Here is a 17,310-nt window from a genome sequence, read left to right as displayed (position 1 = left end):
AACTCGTCGGGACTTCGTCGCGACGGTCCAGCCACCCCTCGCGTTCGCTTCGCTCACGTAAACAAGCACAACGCCAGCTTACTTCCCCGATTCGCTAAAAACAACCATCCGACTCTCGCGTAGCATTGTCACTTGCGTATTTTGTGTCTTTTACCATCCAAACCAGATGGCGCTGCGCAGTTAACGGCTCGAAAACCGGAGCCTTGCTTTAGGTTCGTTAGATGACGCCACTATTCATTCATTTGTTTTTAATTTTTTTTTTTTAGTTTTTACTTTTTGTTCAAATTAATTGATTTGATTTTACATTACGTCGTCTCGTCATATAAACAGCAAATATTTAAACAATTTAGGCGCGCCTCCGCATCTATTTGGGCGCCGACCACCTGGCGGCGCTACTTATTTTCCAAATTCTGTTTACAAAGTATGACGGTGTTTTTATTTATCTAGCGGTCTCCTACATTTTTTTTATTATTATTTTTTTTTTTGCTTTTGCTTTGCGTTGTTCCTGCGGAGTGATAGTTCTTGGTGAGCTCGGACGCTTTCCAACGCGTTAAGATTCTGGAGTGCAAACTTGTAAGAAACCTTTGCAACCGTGAGTAGTATGCAGTCGGCGCTGCTTGCACGCGATGTATTTTCGACGCGTTTTGTCCGTCTTATTGCCCGCGTGCGTTGGCGTACCTGGTTTCTGAAAGTGTGCGCGTCTCCCACGTGCATCTTAAACCATGCGTGGTCATTGCATGTTTTCGCTTGAGGAGATATCCATTTCCACCAGTGAGTAGTGTTCATTCGCCGCCGCTTCATCGCGATGTGCTTTTGACGTCCTTTTGCTTCTCTGTGCCGCCCGCCCTCCGTGCTTTCCGAAGGTGAGCGCATGGTTTCGCTTTGCAGTGCGCGCTCTGCAGCGTGGTGTTGTGGCGTGGTTCCGGTGAAAGTGCCTGTGGGTGACCTCGCGTGCGTCCGTAATTCCCTGCCTTCGGCCTACTCAGCGTGGACGTCATTTCTGTCCTGTGACCTGCTGCTCAGTGCTCAGTGCTGTGCTTGTGCAAGGCCTCTGGTGTGGGTGCCGTGTCCTACGTATCGCCCAACTAGGTTCTACTTGTGCCCCTTATTAATTCATTAATATGTGTCGTGTGTGTGTGTGCTCTTTGAGCAGTTTCCGTTCTTGTGCCGTCCGTCCAGTGAAAGGATTTTTTTATTTTTTTTTATTAAGTTACGGCGCTTGTTTTCGTGCAGCTCTACGTGGTCGTGTCCTCGTACGCAGTGGTGTGTTTGTGGAAAGTCTCTCGTTGTGTTGTGTTGTGCAGTGCAGTGCAGTGCAGTGCAGTGCTGTGCGTGCGCCATAGCCTCTGGATAAAAGAAAAAAAAATATATATATATATAAATACACATTTTTTTTCTAATTTTTTTTAAAATTAATTTTACATGTGGTAAGTATGCATGACTTATACCATCCTTTGTATTGATTTATTTGGGTCGTGTCTTTTTTTTCCACATTATTAGCTTTCTTGTTCTCCTCCTCCTCCTCCTGCTTATCATTATTGTAGAAATGTTTTCCTTTTTCTTTTTTTCCTCTTTCTTTCTAAGCTTTTAGTTTCCACCAGAGTGTCGAACCGAATTTTTTATTGGTTCGCTTCGATTTGCGGGAGCACAAAAGTAATGTAGGACATTAAAATAGCACAACAAATAGAAGAACAAGAGGTATACAGGACAGGCGCTGATGTTGAACTAGTTTCATTCAGGAAAAGTGAACATGTATATACACACGACAGGCAAAGCAGCACATATTCTTAAGGGCAGAAGATATTTGAGCTGGGATGCTGGTGTCTCCCAGCACGATCAAACCATCCGGGGCTATTGCCGCCTTCCCGGCTGCCCTCGGCACTTATCGTGAATAAAAGCTATATATGTATGTTTACTTTTCCTGGATAAAACTAGTTGAAAGTGAGTGCCTGTCCTGTATACTCCTTGTCCTCGTCTTTTTTGCGCTATTTTATATATTTTACTAAGATGAACCAACAGCGTACCGTATTAAAAAGAAAAAGAAGAAGCTAAAGTGATATTATATTTACCTGGTGCTTCTTTTCGCAATAGGCACTATTTCAAGAGTGCAAACGGGTATCTTTCCATTCATTTGTAGGGTTCGCTTATTTTCAGGTGCCGAGAAATAAATTGCTTTATTTAAATTTGATGGAGCAGTAAATGACAAGCTACATACATATCTGTCTTTCCTTGGTTTTTTTTTTGTGTTATATTTTAGCCTGAATTTAAAAATTATCAGTCTGTCGGGTCGCCTAAAATACAGGTGATTGGCATTTGAGGTTTTTTTTCTTTACAAGATAATGGTTGATTCAATTTAGCAAGTAAGCATCAATTGTGCTACTTTTTTTTTCCTTCATCTTGAATAGAGCTAAGCAATTAACTCGACATGACGGCTACTTAATTTGTCGCTTTCTTACCGCCTGTTTTCCGAAACTGTGTGCTTTCTTTTCGTCGTCATCGACTTAGGCTGCCGCTCCAAGTCCATAGAGCCTTTTTTTTTCAGCTATCCCTGCCGTACCCCCTTGTACTTCTATTCATCGTCAGACTAATAGACAGTTATATTTTCTTCCGTACAGTTCCAAGTTGGCGGGTCAGTTTCGGTTCGGCTGAAACTAACTCCTCGGTTCCGGTTTTTCGTTCGCTTCGGTTTTCGGTTCGACACTCTGGTCTTCACCGTGCATGGCACCCCCCCCCCCTTCCTTCCTTCCTTCCCTCCCTCCCTCCCTCCCTCCCTCCCTCCCTCTCTCCCCTCTTCTCCTCCCTGCAAGAAAACAAACTGTCGTTTCGAAATGTTTTCTTACTTGAACTGTGAAGGTTTTCAAGTGCATTTCCTTTCCTCCTTTATTGAGCGCACAATTCTAGAGTGGAACTTCCCTTCTGACATTGCAATAAAGTTTCCTGCACAAGGAAGAAAAACCTGCCATTTGACCTCCCTTGTGTGTGCAAAGTGTCAATGTTCCTATATTATGCTTGAACATGGTCTTTTTGTCTTCCTATTTGTCGCAGAAATCATGTATGTGTATGTATGTATGTATCTATATATATATATATATATATATATATATATATATATATACCAATATCGCACTTTATGGATTAATCTTGCACGACCTGTGAAAACCACGTATCTCTGGCTTTCCTCAGGTTCGATTTTCGAGCAATTTCTGAAGCTAGCTTGGGGAGATTGATTTCGCTCGCACACAATTCGAGGCGCGAGGACGGGCATGTACGAACGCCTACGTAGTCGGGACGGTAAACAAAACTTACACAAATTAAAATCCTGCGCAGATAATAAAAGAAAGAGCAACAAAAAAGTATGGGCGTCTTTCTTTACTAATTTCTTTTTTTTTTCTTTTTTAGGATTGTAAGAGGACGGGCTTCTTAAACGATACCAAAAAGCGAGACAGACTTTGAGAAACGGGTCACGTCACAAGAAAGAAAATCCCACATCCTCAAGCGTGTAAAAAATGCACGCAATATCTACAGTACTGGAATTGGAAGCGCTGCCAATCTCGCGTGCACTAGCCCAAATCGCGTTGCTCCCGCTCACGTCAAAGCGACACAGACCTCGTCGGAAAGGTACGCTTTCTGACGCGGTCAACCGGTAAAAACACTATATATTGTAAAATTCTGTACTTTGGACGTGATTAATTCAGACCGCTTTGCGGCTAACTAAGCGCGCGTTCCTTCCCAATGAAACGAAAGAGCGAGATTAGAAATAGAGGAAATAATTCCCGTGAAAAGAAAGAAATTCGTCTCTTATTGAGCTTGGCAGTAAAGCACGCGACATCTCCAGTATTCCGTTTGAAAGCGTTGTCCATGGCAAGTGCAGTAGTGTACAGTGTTCGGCTCTCGCCCAGTTGAAAGCGCCAGAAAGCCCGTGTCGCCTCGCGACACGGGTAACCGCTAGAAAACACGCACATTTTAAAGTCGCGTGATTTGCACTTGATTCCTCGGAAGTACTTTGTAGGAGACGAAGCGGGCGTTCCATGCCAAGGACACGGAAGAGAGAGATTAGAAATAGAGCGAACAATTCGCGTGAAAAGAATAATATTTGTCTCCTATCAAACTTGCCAGAAAAGTAAGCGAGATTTCCAGTATTCCGTTTGAAAGCGCTGCCCGTCGCAAGTGCAGTAGTGTACAGTGTTCGGCTCTCGCCCAGTTGAAAGCGCCAGAAAGCCCGTGTCGCCTCGCGACACGGGTAACCGCTAGAAAACACGCACATTTTAGTCGCGTGTTTTGCACTTGATTCCTCGGAAGTACTTTGTGGGAGACGAAGCGGGCGTTCCATGCCAAGGACACGGAAGAGAGAGATTAGAAATAGAGCGAACAATTCGCGTGAAAAGAATAATATTTGTCTCCTATCAAACTTGCCAGAAAAGTAAGCGAGATTTCCAGTATTCCGTTTGAAAGCGCTGCCCGTCGCAAGTGCAGTAGTGTACAGTGTTCGGCTCTCGCCCAGTTGAAAGCGCCAGAAAGCCCGTGTCGCCTCGCGACACGGGTAACCGCTAGAAAACACGCACATTTTAAAGTCGCGTGTTTTGCACTTGATTCCTCGGAAGTACTTTGTGGGAGACGAAGCGGGCGTTCCATGCCAAGGACACGGAAGAGAGAGATTAGAAATAGAGCGAACAATTCGCGTGAAAGGAATAATATTTGTCTCCTATCAAACTTGCCAGAAAAGTAAGCGAGATTTCCAGTATTCCGTTTGAAAGCGCTGCCCGTCGCAAGTGCAGTAGTGTACAGTGTTCGGCTCTCGCCCAGTTGAAAGCGCCAGAATGCCCGTGTCGCCTCGCGACACGGGTAACCGCTAGAAAACACGCACATTTTAAAGTCGCGTGATTTGCACTTGATTCCTCGGAAGTACTTTGTGGGAGACGAAGCGGGCGTTCCATGCCAAGGACACGGAAGAGAGAGATTAGAAATAGAGCGAACAATTCGCGTGAAAAGAATAATATTTGTCTCCTATCATACTTGCCAGAAAAGTAAGCGAGATTTCCAGTATTCCGTTTGAAAGCGCTGCCCGTCGCAAGTGCAGTAGGGTAAATTGTTCGGCTCTCGCCCAGTTGAAAGCGCCAGAAAGCCCGTGTCGCAAAGCGACACGGGTAACCGCTAGAAAACACGCATCTTTTTCTTTTGTTAATCCCGTGCTTCTCTTCGTTCCTTGAGAGGACTTTGTCGGAAACTAAGTGGCGGGGCCTTCCAAACGAAACCAATGGTAGAAACAATGAAGTGAGCAAAGAAGAGTAGTGTAAAGAAAGAAAATTGCCTATTATGAAGCCTGCCGTAAACACGCGCGATACCGCGAGCATTCGGATTAAAAGCAGTGACAATCTCACTTACTATAGCGCTCATTGTTCGGCTCTGACACAATTCAAAACGCATGAAACGCCCCGTGTAAATATTGGTTTACTTTGTAATAACAAAGTCGATAAACTTTCTGTTGACCATGTTAACATGAACTGAAAGTCGAAAAGAAGTAATCAGAGTCAAGCAGGGGTCAGCACGTTTTTAATAAAAAGCGAGAAATAATTTTTTTTATAGGGGTAGGATGTATGTACGTATGTATGTATATATAGAGGCACACAGGAAAAAAAGTACATTTATATATATATATATATACGCACAAACATACATACATACACATATATATATATATATAAGGAGAGAGAGAGGGGGGAAAAAATAAGAAAGAAAGAAGGACAAATAAATGATACTGAATAACGAGGAGCCACATGAGTGAGAGACAGTAAGTCAGTAAGTCAGCCAGTCAGTCACCGAAACTGATAACCACAAACTATGTACAGAATGCTCTTGAAGGATCTTCTTTATACTTATCGGTGCTATTATGTGGAGGTGGGGTCTGTCGAGCGTTCGATTGGTGCGAGCGGCGTCTGCCTCCGCCGCATGGTCGTTACAGCAAGGTACCTGCGATCTCTGGCGTCTGCCGTTGGGGTCGGTTCTCGGGTGCACCTGTGTCTTGAAAACGAATGCGAGAGGAGGGTGTTTCGGAGCGTCCGCGCTAACCGAACGGTGTGAAATGACGAGTGCGTTCTGACCGAAGGCCGGGGTGCGTCCTCGCGTCCTCACGGGACCTGAAAGCTCGGCAACGCTGCGAAGGCGTCGTCAATGTTTTTTTGGCGTACGACTTTCTGTTGCTACGACGAGAAAGAAATTTATGCGCTTCTTGCCGCGTCGGTACCGACCTCGGTCGGGGATATTCCGGCTGCGCGCTCGAACGTGCTTCATTTCTTCTTGGATTTGGAAGTAATTCCTAAGCGTTGTGCGTGTTTGCGGTTCGTAAGGGGCGCCTGACGGTGGCCCCGCGTCCGCGCGTTGGTAGGGTTTTGGGCGACCCACCACGAAAAGATTACCTGGTTGATCCTGCCAGTAGTCATATGCTTGTCTCAAAGATTAAGCCATGCATGTCTAAGTACATGCCGAAACAAGGCGAAACCGCGAATGGCTCATTAAATCAGTTATGGTTCCTTAGATCGTTTCTTCCTACTTGGATAACTGTGGCAATTCTAGAGCTAATACATGCAGTGAGCCCGAAGCCCCTCGGGGCGACGAGTGCTTTTATTAGACCAAGATCAATCGGGCTTCGGTCCGTTTTGTGTGGTGACTCTGGATAACTTTGTGCTGATCGCACGGCCACGAGCCGGCGACGTTTCTTTCAAGTGTCTGCCTTATCAACTGTCGATGGTAGGTTATGCGCCTACCATGGTTCTTACGGGTAACGGAGAATCAGGGTTCGATTCCGGAGAGGGAGCCTGAGAAACGGCTACCACATCCAAGGAAGGCAGCAGGCACGCAAATTACCCGCTCCCGGCACGGGGAGGTAGTGACGAAAAATAACAATACGGGACTCTTTTGAGGCCCCGTAATTGAAATGAGTACACTCTAAATCCTTTAACGAGGATCCATTGGAGGGCAAGTCTGGTGCCAGCAGCCGCGGTAATTCCAGCTCCAATAGCGTATACTAAAGTTGCTGCGGTTAAAAAGCTCGTAGTTGGATCTCAGTTACAGGCGGGAAGTGCGTGGACACCACGTTACGGCCCGTGCTGAACATCATGCCTGTCGTGGCTTGGTTCCCTTCATCAGGTGCCTTGCTTTGGCCGGCGCGTTTACTTTGAAAAAATTAGAGTGCTCAACGCAGGTGATTCGCCTGAATAACAGTGCATGGAATAATAGAACAAGATCCTGTTTCTGTTCTGTTGGTTTTTGGAATACAGGATAATGATTAAGAGGGACAGACGGGGGCATTCGTATTGCGGCGCTAGAGGTGAAATTCTTGGACCGTCGCAAGACGAACTACTGCGAAAGCATTTGCCAAGAATGTTTTCATTGATCAAGAACGAAAGTTAGAGGTTCGAAGGCGATCAGATACCGCCCTAGTTCTAACCATAAACGATGCCAACCAGCGATCCGCCTGAGTTACTCAAATGACTCGGCGGGCAGCTTCCGGGAAACCAAAGTATTTGGGTTCCGGGCGAAGTATGGTTGCAAAGCTGAAACTTAAAGGAATTGACGGAAGGGCACCACCAGGAGTGGAGCCTGCGGCTTAATTTGACTCAACACGGGAAAACTTACCCGGCCCGGACACTGGGAGGATTGACAGATTGAGAGCTCTTTCTTGATTCGGTGGATGGTGGTGCATGGCCGTTCTTAGTTGGTGGAGCGATTTGTCTGGTTAATTCCGATAACGAACGAGACTCTAGCCTATTAAATAGGTGCGTGGTTCTCTGCACCTTGCACCCTTCTTAGAGGGACAAGCGGCTCCTAGCCGCACGAAACAGAGCAATAACAGGTCTGTGATGCCCTTAGATGTCCGGGGCCGCACGCGCGCTACACTGAAGGAAGCAGCGTGTTTTTATCCCTGTCTGTAAAGACTGGGTAACCCGTGGAACCTCCTTCGTGATTGGGATAGGGGCTTGCAATTGTTCCCCTTGAACGAGGAATTCCCAGTAAGCGCGAGTCATAAGCTCGCGTTGATTACGTCCCTGCCCTTTGTACACACCGCCCGTCGCTACTACCAGTTGAATGATTTAGTGAGGTCTTCGGACCGATACCCGGAGCGGCCTTTCGGTTGCGCCGGTGTGTTGGAAAGATGACCAAACTTGATCATTTAGAGGAAGTAAAAGTCGTAACAAGGTTTCCGTAGGTGAACCTGCGGAAGGATCATTACCGGATGTTATTTGGCATCGTTTTGTCTTCTTCCTCTTGTACGGGGAATGGACTCAATGTGCGAATTTATCTGGCGCCGATCCCGACCAAGCTTGGATGCCGTCGGGACGGCACAAAAAAATAACAACTGTGGTTCGGATGTGCCTTTTTCTTTGGGTGGCCTCCGTTCCTTTCGATGATGCGCCCAGCGGGAGCCCTCTGCTGCCTCGATTGAGAGGAGATTTCAAGTGCACCGGGACAATCCGCGGGTTACAAAAGGCGCATCGCCCACTTTTTCGTCTCTTCTCGAGGATCGCCCTTTTGTTTTGATTAACGAAGAGGCGTTTGAGAAGCTTTTTTTTTGCGCTTTCGAGATGGCATGGGATGTGCCGGGCGCGAAAAAAAACAACTTGTGTTTTGTCGTACTGATTGAAAAATCCAAACACATTGACACGACTCTAAGCGGTGGATCACTCGGTTCTCGGGTCGATGAAGAACGCAGCCAGCTGCGAGACTTGGTGTGAAATGCAGGACACACTGAGCACTTACTCTTTGAACGCACATTGCGGCCTCGGGCCTTCCCGTGGCTTCGTCTGTGTGAGGGTCGGATCATATATCAAGAGAGGAGAATTTGTTTTCTACCTCGTTTTGACTGTGTCGGATCGTGGGCAGCACGCAGTTTTATGCTTTCTTGCGTTGCGTTTTCTTTGAGCAAATGCACGAGTGGTGCGATTGCACGCGTGCGCTTAACCAGTCCTCCTCCTCCTACGAGTTTTTATCGAACACTGCATGGGAAAACGAAACTCGATGGATACCGTTTGTGGAAAATCCCGTACCAAAAAAATCTTTCGCACGTTGAACGGCGCTGTGACGTCGGTCCGTTAGAAACGGAGATTTGAAACGGTTTCTTTTCGATCGATTCTGTTTTCTTTGGCGTGGATGTTGTTCGAGTGGAAAAACCGTGGGACGGAGTTGGCGTTGGCGCGTTGAAACGCGGCGTCGGCAAATGTAAATCTCGTGGCGTTGATTTGCACAAAAAAAAGAAAAACGCTTCTGGGAGGAAAGTTTTTTGCGTCGTAGCCTTCCGTCAGTCTAAGACCTTCGCGTCCCCGATGAATACTGGAGCCATCCAGTAGGGGAATGCCGTTGGATTGCGCGCTTTCTTTTTTGTTGAATCGAAAGCGATGCAAAGCGTGTGTACAACAACTGTTAGTTCGCCATCCTTTTGTGTTTTTGACATGTGGTAAGGAGGCGAAGTTTTTGTTGGAAAGCATTTTAGTCTAAGAACACTATTTCATTTTTACTATTTTTCTGTAAAGTGATAGCATGCTCACTATTTTACTCTTCATCATATTTAACCAATATATATAGGCTTTCATTCTGTACAGCGGGTGCATGCGCGCTTCTCTTCTGGGAAAAATTTGAAAAAGAATTTTTTTTTTTTTCTTTTCTAGTTTTCAATAAACGTCGCTGATGGACTGGGCCGGTGCCCTTGGCTGTGGTTGTGCTAAAACAGTAGATCCCGGGGGGGTGGGGTTTTTTAAGTAATTTTTTATATTAGGATGCCTGCTATACCTTTGTGGTGCGGGCAGAGGAGCAATTTTATTTTTATTTTTCTTGACTTAATTTCCCTTTTCTTTTAAGTCTCCTCTATATATTTTGTCCCTATCTACTGGACTTCTTCCCTAGGCGCCGAGGGGGCAAGACGTGCATCGAATGAGCTCCCCAAGCTAAGTATAATTTTTATATTTCCAGGCTAGCTGGAAGTATATTCTTTTAGGTATTAGTGTATAAAGCTCTAGCGATTAGTTTCCAGGTGTTTTTGTTTTTCTAAAGTTAATTTTCTTTGATTTCTGAGCATTTTTGTGTGAGCTAGGCCTAGCGGGAAAAAATCAAGATGGTTGCCACTTGATTTTGCGTCCAAACTCAGAGTTTGAGCGCTCGCCCGTACGTATAAATCTAACGCCCGTGTTCCTCGCGTTTGCGCGAACACGAGCGTGTGTTTGTTTCTTTTGTAGAGCCAAAACTTTTATTTTTACTGCTACTTTGAGTTTCGAAGTGGTGGGTTGCTAGGCCAGGGGGCAAACAAAGGAATCCTGAACTACGCAGGCTAACTTCTTTTTATTTCTTTTCGGGGGGTTTTTCCGCTTAGCTGGACGGGTAAGCTAGGTCCCTTGTGTAACTAAAAGCCTAGCACCACCCTTTCCAGGTGGTGCAGTCTGTGTATTTCAGTTTTTTGCTGATTTATAGGCTTTTTGTTCAAGGCTAATGGCGGTGCAGGGCTAAGGTCGGCACTCGTTGCTGTAGCGCGGTCGCGAGAATACGTTTGTTTGGCCTTTTTTTTTCCCATTTTAGGCCATTTTCTATTATTTTTAGGGGTGTCCCTTTGTGATTTCGTCCGCGCCATTTTTGGCACAAAAGACTCTCTTTTCTTTCGTCGCGAAGAGTAGCTGGGGATTTTGGCACTGCGATTCGGCTGGGCTTTGGGTTTGGTTTTTATTTTTGCGTTTGGGCGTTTCTTTTGCAAGCCTGTCCGTCATCTGAGACGCTCAGATGCCGGGCAGCACTACTGGCGATGCCTCCCCCGCGGGGGAGGAGGTAACTGAGAAGGGCAACGGGGATTCGCCTCCGACCCAAGAGACGCTCGCCGCGCAGGCAAAAAACATGAAATTTAAACTTAACCCGAACTCCGCAACTCTGGTAGACATGTACCATGACATAAGTGAGGCAATCCCAGCGGTGGGCACTAAAACCAGTAAGACTCACGTGGCCAACCTGCACGCTGCATACGACCGTCTGTTTGGTTTTGCCCTAGACCTAATCAACCAGAACACAACACTTGCGGCAAAGATGGAAGCGTACAAGGAAGAGAGGGAGAGGGCCCCGGCCCCCGCAGCCCCGTCCCCCACGCCAGAGAGTGTTGCCGCCCTGCAGCGCACCTTCTCGCAGGTTCTCCAGCAGAACCCGGCGACTTCGAGCCCGAGCCCCGCCGGCCAGCAGCAGGGGAAGCATCACCCGAGGCCCCCAAGCCAACAACACCACCCTCAGCCCCCAGGGAGAGCCCTTTGATCTACCCTGCAACCAAGCCAGCAGCTGGGGTGGAGCCCTACGCAGGGATCTCCCACCTGCTGCGTACTACCTTCCTGCCCGCGGACCTCGGACTCGGCTGCGTCGAGATCAAGCAAGTGCGAGGTGGGGCTATTGTGCTCGGTCACAACGCGGCCGGACTAGACCGCCTCGCGGAGGCCATTAAGGCCGACGCGGGAACCGCGTTGAAGCTTACAACTAGGCGCTCAGAAAAAAGGGCCCCACAGGTCAAGATTGTGGGGGTTGACCCAGGGGTGGAAGCTGCGGACCTAGTTGAGACCCTAACCTCAATGAACGACCTCCCAACCGAAGACCAGAACAAGGTCGTGGCCTCATTTCGGGCAGCATCGGGCACCATGGTCCATATTCTGGAGGTTGGGCCCCAGACGAGGGACATCCTCCTCCAAAAGAGGAGGGTGTATCTCGGATGGACGTCCTGCCCCGTTTATGAGAACCTTGGCGTCCGGCGCTGCACGAAGTGTTGCACTTATGGCCACACAGCTAAAGTGTGCAAAGACCAGTCCTCGGCCTGCACTGAGTGTTCCGGCGACCACCCCGGGGCCAACTGCAGGGCAATTGAGAAGCGGTGCCGTGCATGCGTTCGGAGCAACGAGAAGTTCAAGACGAGATTTCACGTCGAACACTCGTTTGGTTCGAGGGCATGCAGGGCCCTGCTTGAGAAGGAGCAGCAGGCTCGACGATATTTAGCCTACTAAAAGCCCCTTTACCAAGCATTCATAGGTACATAGCTCTAATTCAATAGTTATCTTTTCCCGCTTTTGAGCTGAACATACATTAACTTAAAACACTAACTATGACCAGCTCGGATAGCAGACTAGATATCCTGCAGTTTAACGCAAATCACTGTATAAGAGCTATAGACCAACTTAAGATAGATACTATGGAAATTAAACAACGCATCATCTGCATTCAGGAACCTTATTATCTTAAAAACAAGGTTGTGGGATTCAGCATTAAAGATAATGTCATAGCATTCGAAACAAAACCCAGAGTCGCAATGGTAATTCACGATAACTTTTGCGATGCATTTCCTATTACCGTAGCCAGAGATCTGCTAGTGGTCCGCTGTAACACAGAAAACCAAACGTTTGTGCTAGCAAACGTTTATATACCACCTGATGACGACATAACACCTTGGCTGCAAATAATCACCGAAGTTGTAGAACAGCACAAATCAGAAAAACTTATATTATTAGGAGACTTTAACGCAAAAAACCCCAGCTGGGGGGACAGAGATTAGACCAGAGAGGAGAGGAATTAGCAGACCTTTTTATAAGCTTAGAATTAGTGTGGATCAATGACAGAAACTCGTCCCCAACTTTCGCCTCACCAAACGGCGAAAGTTGGATTGATCTAACTATTGTAAATGGACACACATTAGGACACATTTCGGATTGGGAGGTTTTGGACACTCCTTCAGGCAGCGACCACAGCTACATCAAAATTACAGCTTTTGGAAACAGGTGCCCAGTCAAAAGACTAACAAAAACAGGCGAGATAAAGGTTATAGACAAATTAATAAAAGACCGCTGGCTTAGGGACATGTCAAGCAGACCTCTCGTTTCCAAAAATCATTTAGAGCATGTAATTAGAACATTTTATGACAAAATTGAAGAACTTACGGAAATATATTCCAAGGTAGTTACCTATCGAGCAAATGAAGTTAAATGGTGGACCCCACAACTTTCTATCGAACGTAAAAAAATTCGGGCGCTTCGGCGCAGATATCAAAATTGCAAAAATAACAATAGAGATCACTTTAAGAAATCCTATTATGAAGCGCACAAAGATTATAAAAGCAACATAAAGGATGCAAAGCAGAGCTCTTTTAAAGAGTTCTGCGGTGTCATCCACGGCAATAATGTTTTTACCCTCCCATATAAGAAGCACTTAACAAACTTAAACGCCCGGTAGTGCTTTGTCCTCTCGTGTTACCAGATGGAGTTCGGACGAAAAGTCTGGCAGAGACAGTACGTTTTATCCTAACAACGCTATTCGAGGAAGATGACCCAAACAGCGACTCGGCACATGAGACCAACGTGCGTCTCATGTCACTCGAAGATATCAATACAATCAATGACATACCATTCACTTTAGCAGAGGTAGATGCAGTTTTGGCTAAATTGAAATTAACAACTGCACCAGGAATTGATAATATCAAAACCTTTTTTCTGAGAACAATCTACAACAACTTTAAAGAACTCTTTCTTAAAATTTTCAACGCGTGTCTGGAATTTGGTTATTTCCCCGCTGAATGGAAAGAAGGAAAAATAATACTACTCAAAAAGACAGATAGGGTTGACAGTCCCTCCGGATATAGACCGATCTGTCTGAACTCCATCTTTGGTAAAGTATTAGAAAAATTAATTAACAATAGGCTGTACCATTTCTTACACTCTAAAAAACTACTTCATGAAAACCAATTTGGCTTTACCCACAGAAAGTCTGCAGTAAGCGCGTTATACAAAATTAAAACTAAGCTGGAGGACGTCAAGAGGGAGGGGAAGGGGGCAATCTTGGTGTCTCTGGACATCAAGGGAGCCTTCAACTCGCTCTGGGCCCCAGTAGTAATTAACGAACTAAGAGAAAACAACTGCCCCAGAAATCTCTTCAATTTGGTTCGAGACTTTTTGACAAACCGCAAAATGTCCTACTTAACAAAAAGCGAAAAAATTACTATCGGCTCAGTAAAGGGGTGTCCGCAAGGTTCACCCCTCAGTCCACTTCTTTTCAATGTTGTTATTGCGGATCTTCTTCAACAAAGATTCGAAAACAATATAACGATTCAGGCATTTGCTGACGACGTAACCCTAATAGTGACGGGAAAATCACGGAAAGAACTGGAGGACAATGCAAACCGGGCGCTAAACCTCATTAAAGAATGGGGAGATGAAAAAAGGCTAAGCTTTAACCCGGCCAAGTGCGAAGTTCTTGATATTGGAGATCGGTATAAAAAACGAGTACCAACCATTAAATTGGGAGGTCGCAACCTCACTCATGTAAATTCATTAAAAATCCTCGGGGTCGTTTTCGACTCAAAACTGACATTCACGGCACATGCAGAATATCTAAAATCTAAAATAACTCAAAGCACCCAAGCCCTCGGCATGTTTTCCGGGGTCAACTGGGGCATCAAGGGGACACAATTCAGAGACATTTATATCAGAGGAATAGAACGAGCAATTACGTACGCCGCCCCCGTATGGTGGAAAAATACAAACAATTCGCACTTGGCCAGAAAGCTACAGTCAGTACAAAGAACGCCGCTTTTGAAAATAACTAAAGCATACCGCACCGTTAGCAATATCAACCTTAATATTCTCTCAAACATTATGCCAATAGCACTAACACTCGATAAAGAAGCCGCGTCATTTCACTTGTTTCAGAGAAACAGTGACCACACTATACTTGGGACGACCTGGGAGACGGAAAAAATCCAAAAACTCTTAGATCCCTGGGATACGCACCCAGCAGAAAAAACAGCTGTATCATTCTTTAAAAAAGCGCCTAGCACTGCTCAGCTTAACATCTTCACAGATGGATCTGTCTGTAACCAGACGGTAGGAGCAGCATTTATAATACTAGATGAATCGGAAAAATCAAATAAGAAAGCAATGTACAAATTAGAAAAGCACGGAAGAATATATGATGCCGAAATGATTGCAATTCTGAAAAGTCTGGAATACATATCAACTTTTAAAAACAGTACAACCTTTAACCTATTCACGGATAGCTTATCCACACTGCAGGCCCTAGCTAACCCCCACAATAACCATCCAATAATTCAACTCATAAAAAATACCATTAAAACAATTCGAACAATGCATAGTATAAATCTAATGGATGTGAAAGGCCACACTGGGGTGGAGGGAAACGAATTGGCAGATAAACTAGCAAATAAAGCCCGAACTCATGGAGAACCGGTAGCGTTACCCATGGGAAAAAACTATGTCAAAAAAGAAATCAAAATTCAACTCTTTAAAGAATGGGATCAGCGATGGAAAGAGGAGGGGCAAAACTCCGAATTGAGTACATGGATCCCTAGTATATACGATATACCAGACAATTTTCCAGCAAACTTTTACGTCTCACAGGTCGTCACCAATCATGGCAGGCTGCCTTATTACCTCTATAGAGTGAAACTGTCTCCCGACCAAAACTGCTTCTGCGGGAGGCAGTGCGTTAATTTCCTACACTATCTTAATGAATGCCCGTTACTAAAACCTCTCGCGGAACAAGTGTACAGTTTATTGCCCGGCAAAGTGACCACTGTCACGGATAAAGATAAAATTAACATTCTAAAAAACCAAAAAATTCTTAAACTAATTGGAGAAATGTTAAATCTCATTGGGGCAAAATTAGGCACATTAGAACGAAGAGGGCTAATATAACAAAAAAGTGATTGCCTGTCGGAAAAAGCGGGCACAGTGCAATAATCGGTGAGCGTCCCCGCCCGCACCACAGGTGCAAAGTGCTCTGCACCTTCCGACACGCAACACGTGCCCAGGCACTTCCTGGCGCACAGGGAAGAGGGAAGGGATGGGAGGGATGGGGGAAGGGAACTCACAAACACACAGACACACTCACTTGCACAACAACAGGAAGGTGAAACCCGGGAATACTCCCCCATGCAGCGGTGCCCCCGCCCACGCTACCCTCCAAAACCCCGTACTGATGGGCAAGGTACGGGGAAGGGGTGAGGCAACGGTGAATAGCCCCTCACCGTGGAGTGGAGGTACTCGAGCTCCAGCACATTGGCAACCCAATGCCAAGAGCAGGGCCATCTGGGGAGGTTCGCGGCCACCTTCAAACATTAACTGCTACAGACCAGGTAGTGTTGGGGGCCCTAGGGGTTCCCGCGCTCGGGGTGCGGGCTGGGCCCGCGGTTTGCCGCTGTCTTCTCCGGCCAGATGGGGCTGTCATTAAGACATGCAGTGCCCGCTGCGGCTCCTTGGCCACAAGGGGCGAGCAGCGGGCACCTCGGGGGCCGTGAGACAGCGGTGGGACGTGGGTCGGGTGCGCGCCGGGGGCGCGGGGATTTCTGTGGCCCTCTCTGGCACTCCCACATAACATAAAATACGATACCAAGTAGCATACACCACAACAGCAATGGCGACGTGGCGCGAGTACAGACGTAAGCGGCGCCCCCGCAGATGGGCGTTCAGGTGGGCCCGCTCCTTCAGCAGATGGGTGGAGGGGAGGGGCCCACTGGACGCGGCTCAAAGCTCGGGAAGAGCAGGGCCGCTTGTCTCGGCCCGGGAACCATTTACATAAACTAGTATAATGGGGACACCTACAAATAACACGAATGTATACGCACAACCAAACATAAGACTGCCGCATACACTGCCCCCAAGGCCTCGGTCGATGATAGCGGTGCCCCCGCCGGACCCGCTCCACAGCCACAGCCCAGGCAGCCTGCTGGGGCGGAGAGGCCGGGAAACCGGCCTCTCTGATCTAGCAGGTGTGGGGGCCAGGGGGACAAAGCCCCGACCCTGTGCTCTGGAAGTTCCCTCCCCTTGTTGAGAGAGTGACGAGGGGGGGGACGACCAGAGTTACGGCCAAGGGACAGGGCCATATGCCGGGACCATGGGGGCCTGCAGTCAAAAGGCAAAGGGAGGACAGGGAAAGAGGGAGTAGGAACACAAAAAGGGGAGGGGAGGGGGAGACTAATGAGGGCCTTTCTTTTCAGTACCCTCGCGATCCCCACCCGAAGACAGACAGCAACCCCGATTCGACCATAAAATTGTTTATTCCTCAAGAAGCCTGTAATCAAGAACCAACTACCGCCGACCATCATCCAGCAAGCCGTCCAGATCCATAATTCGACCATAGAACTGTTAAAACATCAAGCATCATGTAAAAAGAACTTTCAACACAACCATCGTCAACTAGCCCGAAACGCCACTCAAGAGAAGTCATCAGAGAAGAACTGGGGGGAGGGAGATACATTTTAGTAATTGTTTAGTCCAGGAAGTAGCATGTAAAAGGGGGAGG

At 46.9% G+C, this 17,310-nt stretch overlaps 1 protein-coding gene and 2 non-coding genes across 3 annotated transcripts; all 3 read left to right on the top strand.

The window, feature by feature from the left end:
• The first annotated feature begins 6,410 nt into the window (after positions 1–6,410).
• Positions 6,411–8,226, top strand: LOC120847232. The gene has a single exon (XR_005717303.1). It is a non-coding gene; the product is annotated as a small subunit ribosomal RNA (ribosomal RNA).
• Positions 8,227–8,659: 433 nt separating this feature from the next.
• Positions 8,660–8,812, top strand: LOC120847131. Its single transcript, XR_005717209.1, has one exon. It is a non-coding gene; the product is annotated as a 5.8S ribosomal RNA (ribosomal RNA).
• A 4,618-nt stretch (positions 8,813–13,430) lies between these two features.
• Positions 13,431–16,869, top strand: LOC121834428. The gene has a single exon (XM_042288115.1). It carries the CDS (start codon positions 13,959–13,961, stop codon positions 15,702–15,704), a length of 1,746 nt encoding a protein of 581 aa, XP_042144049.1. The 5' UTR covers positions 13,431–13,958; the 3' UTR covers positions 15,705–16,869.
• The last annotated feature ends 441 nt before the right edge of the window (positions 16,870–17,310 follow it).

The sequence above is a fragment of the Ixodes scapularis genome, unplaced genomic scaffold (genome assembly GCF_016920785.2).
Source record: "Ixodes scapularis isolate PalLabHiFi unplaced genomic scaffold, ASM1692078v2 ptg001158l_1___fragment_3__unscaffolded, whole genome shotgun sequence".
NCBI lineage: Eukaryota > Metazoa > Arthropoda > Arachnida > Ixodida > Ixodidae > Ixodes > Ixodes scapularis.
The sequence above is the reverse complement of the archived record's forward strand: the minus strand, read 5'-3'. Positions and strand labels throughout refer to the sequence as shown.

Coding starts and splice junctions, on each gene's coding strand:
- LOC121834428 (XM_042288115.1), top strand. CDS start 13,959: ATGTCCTACTTAACAAAAAGCGAAAAAATTACTATCGGCTCAGTAAAG.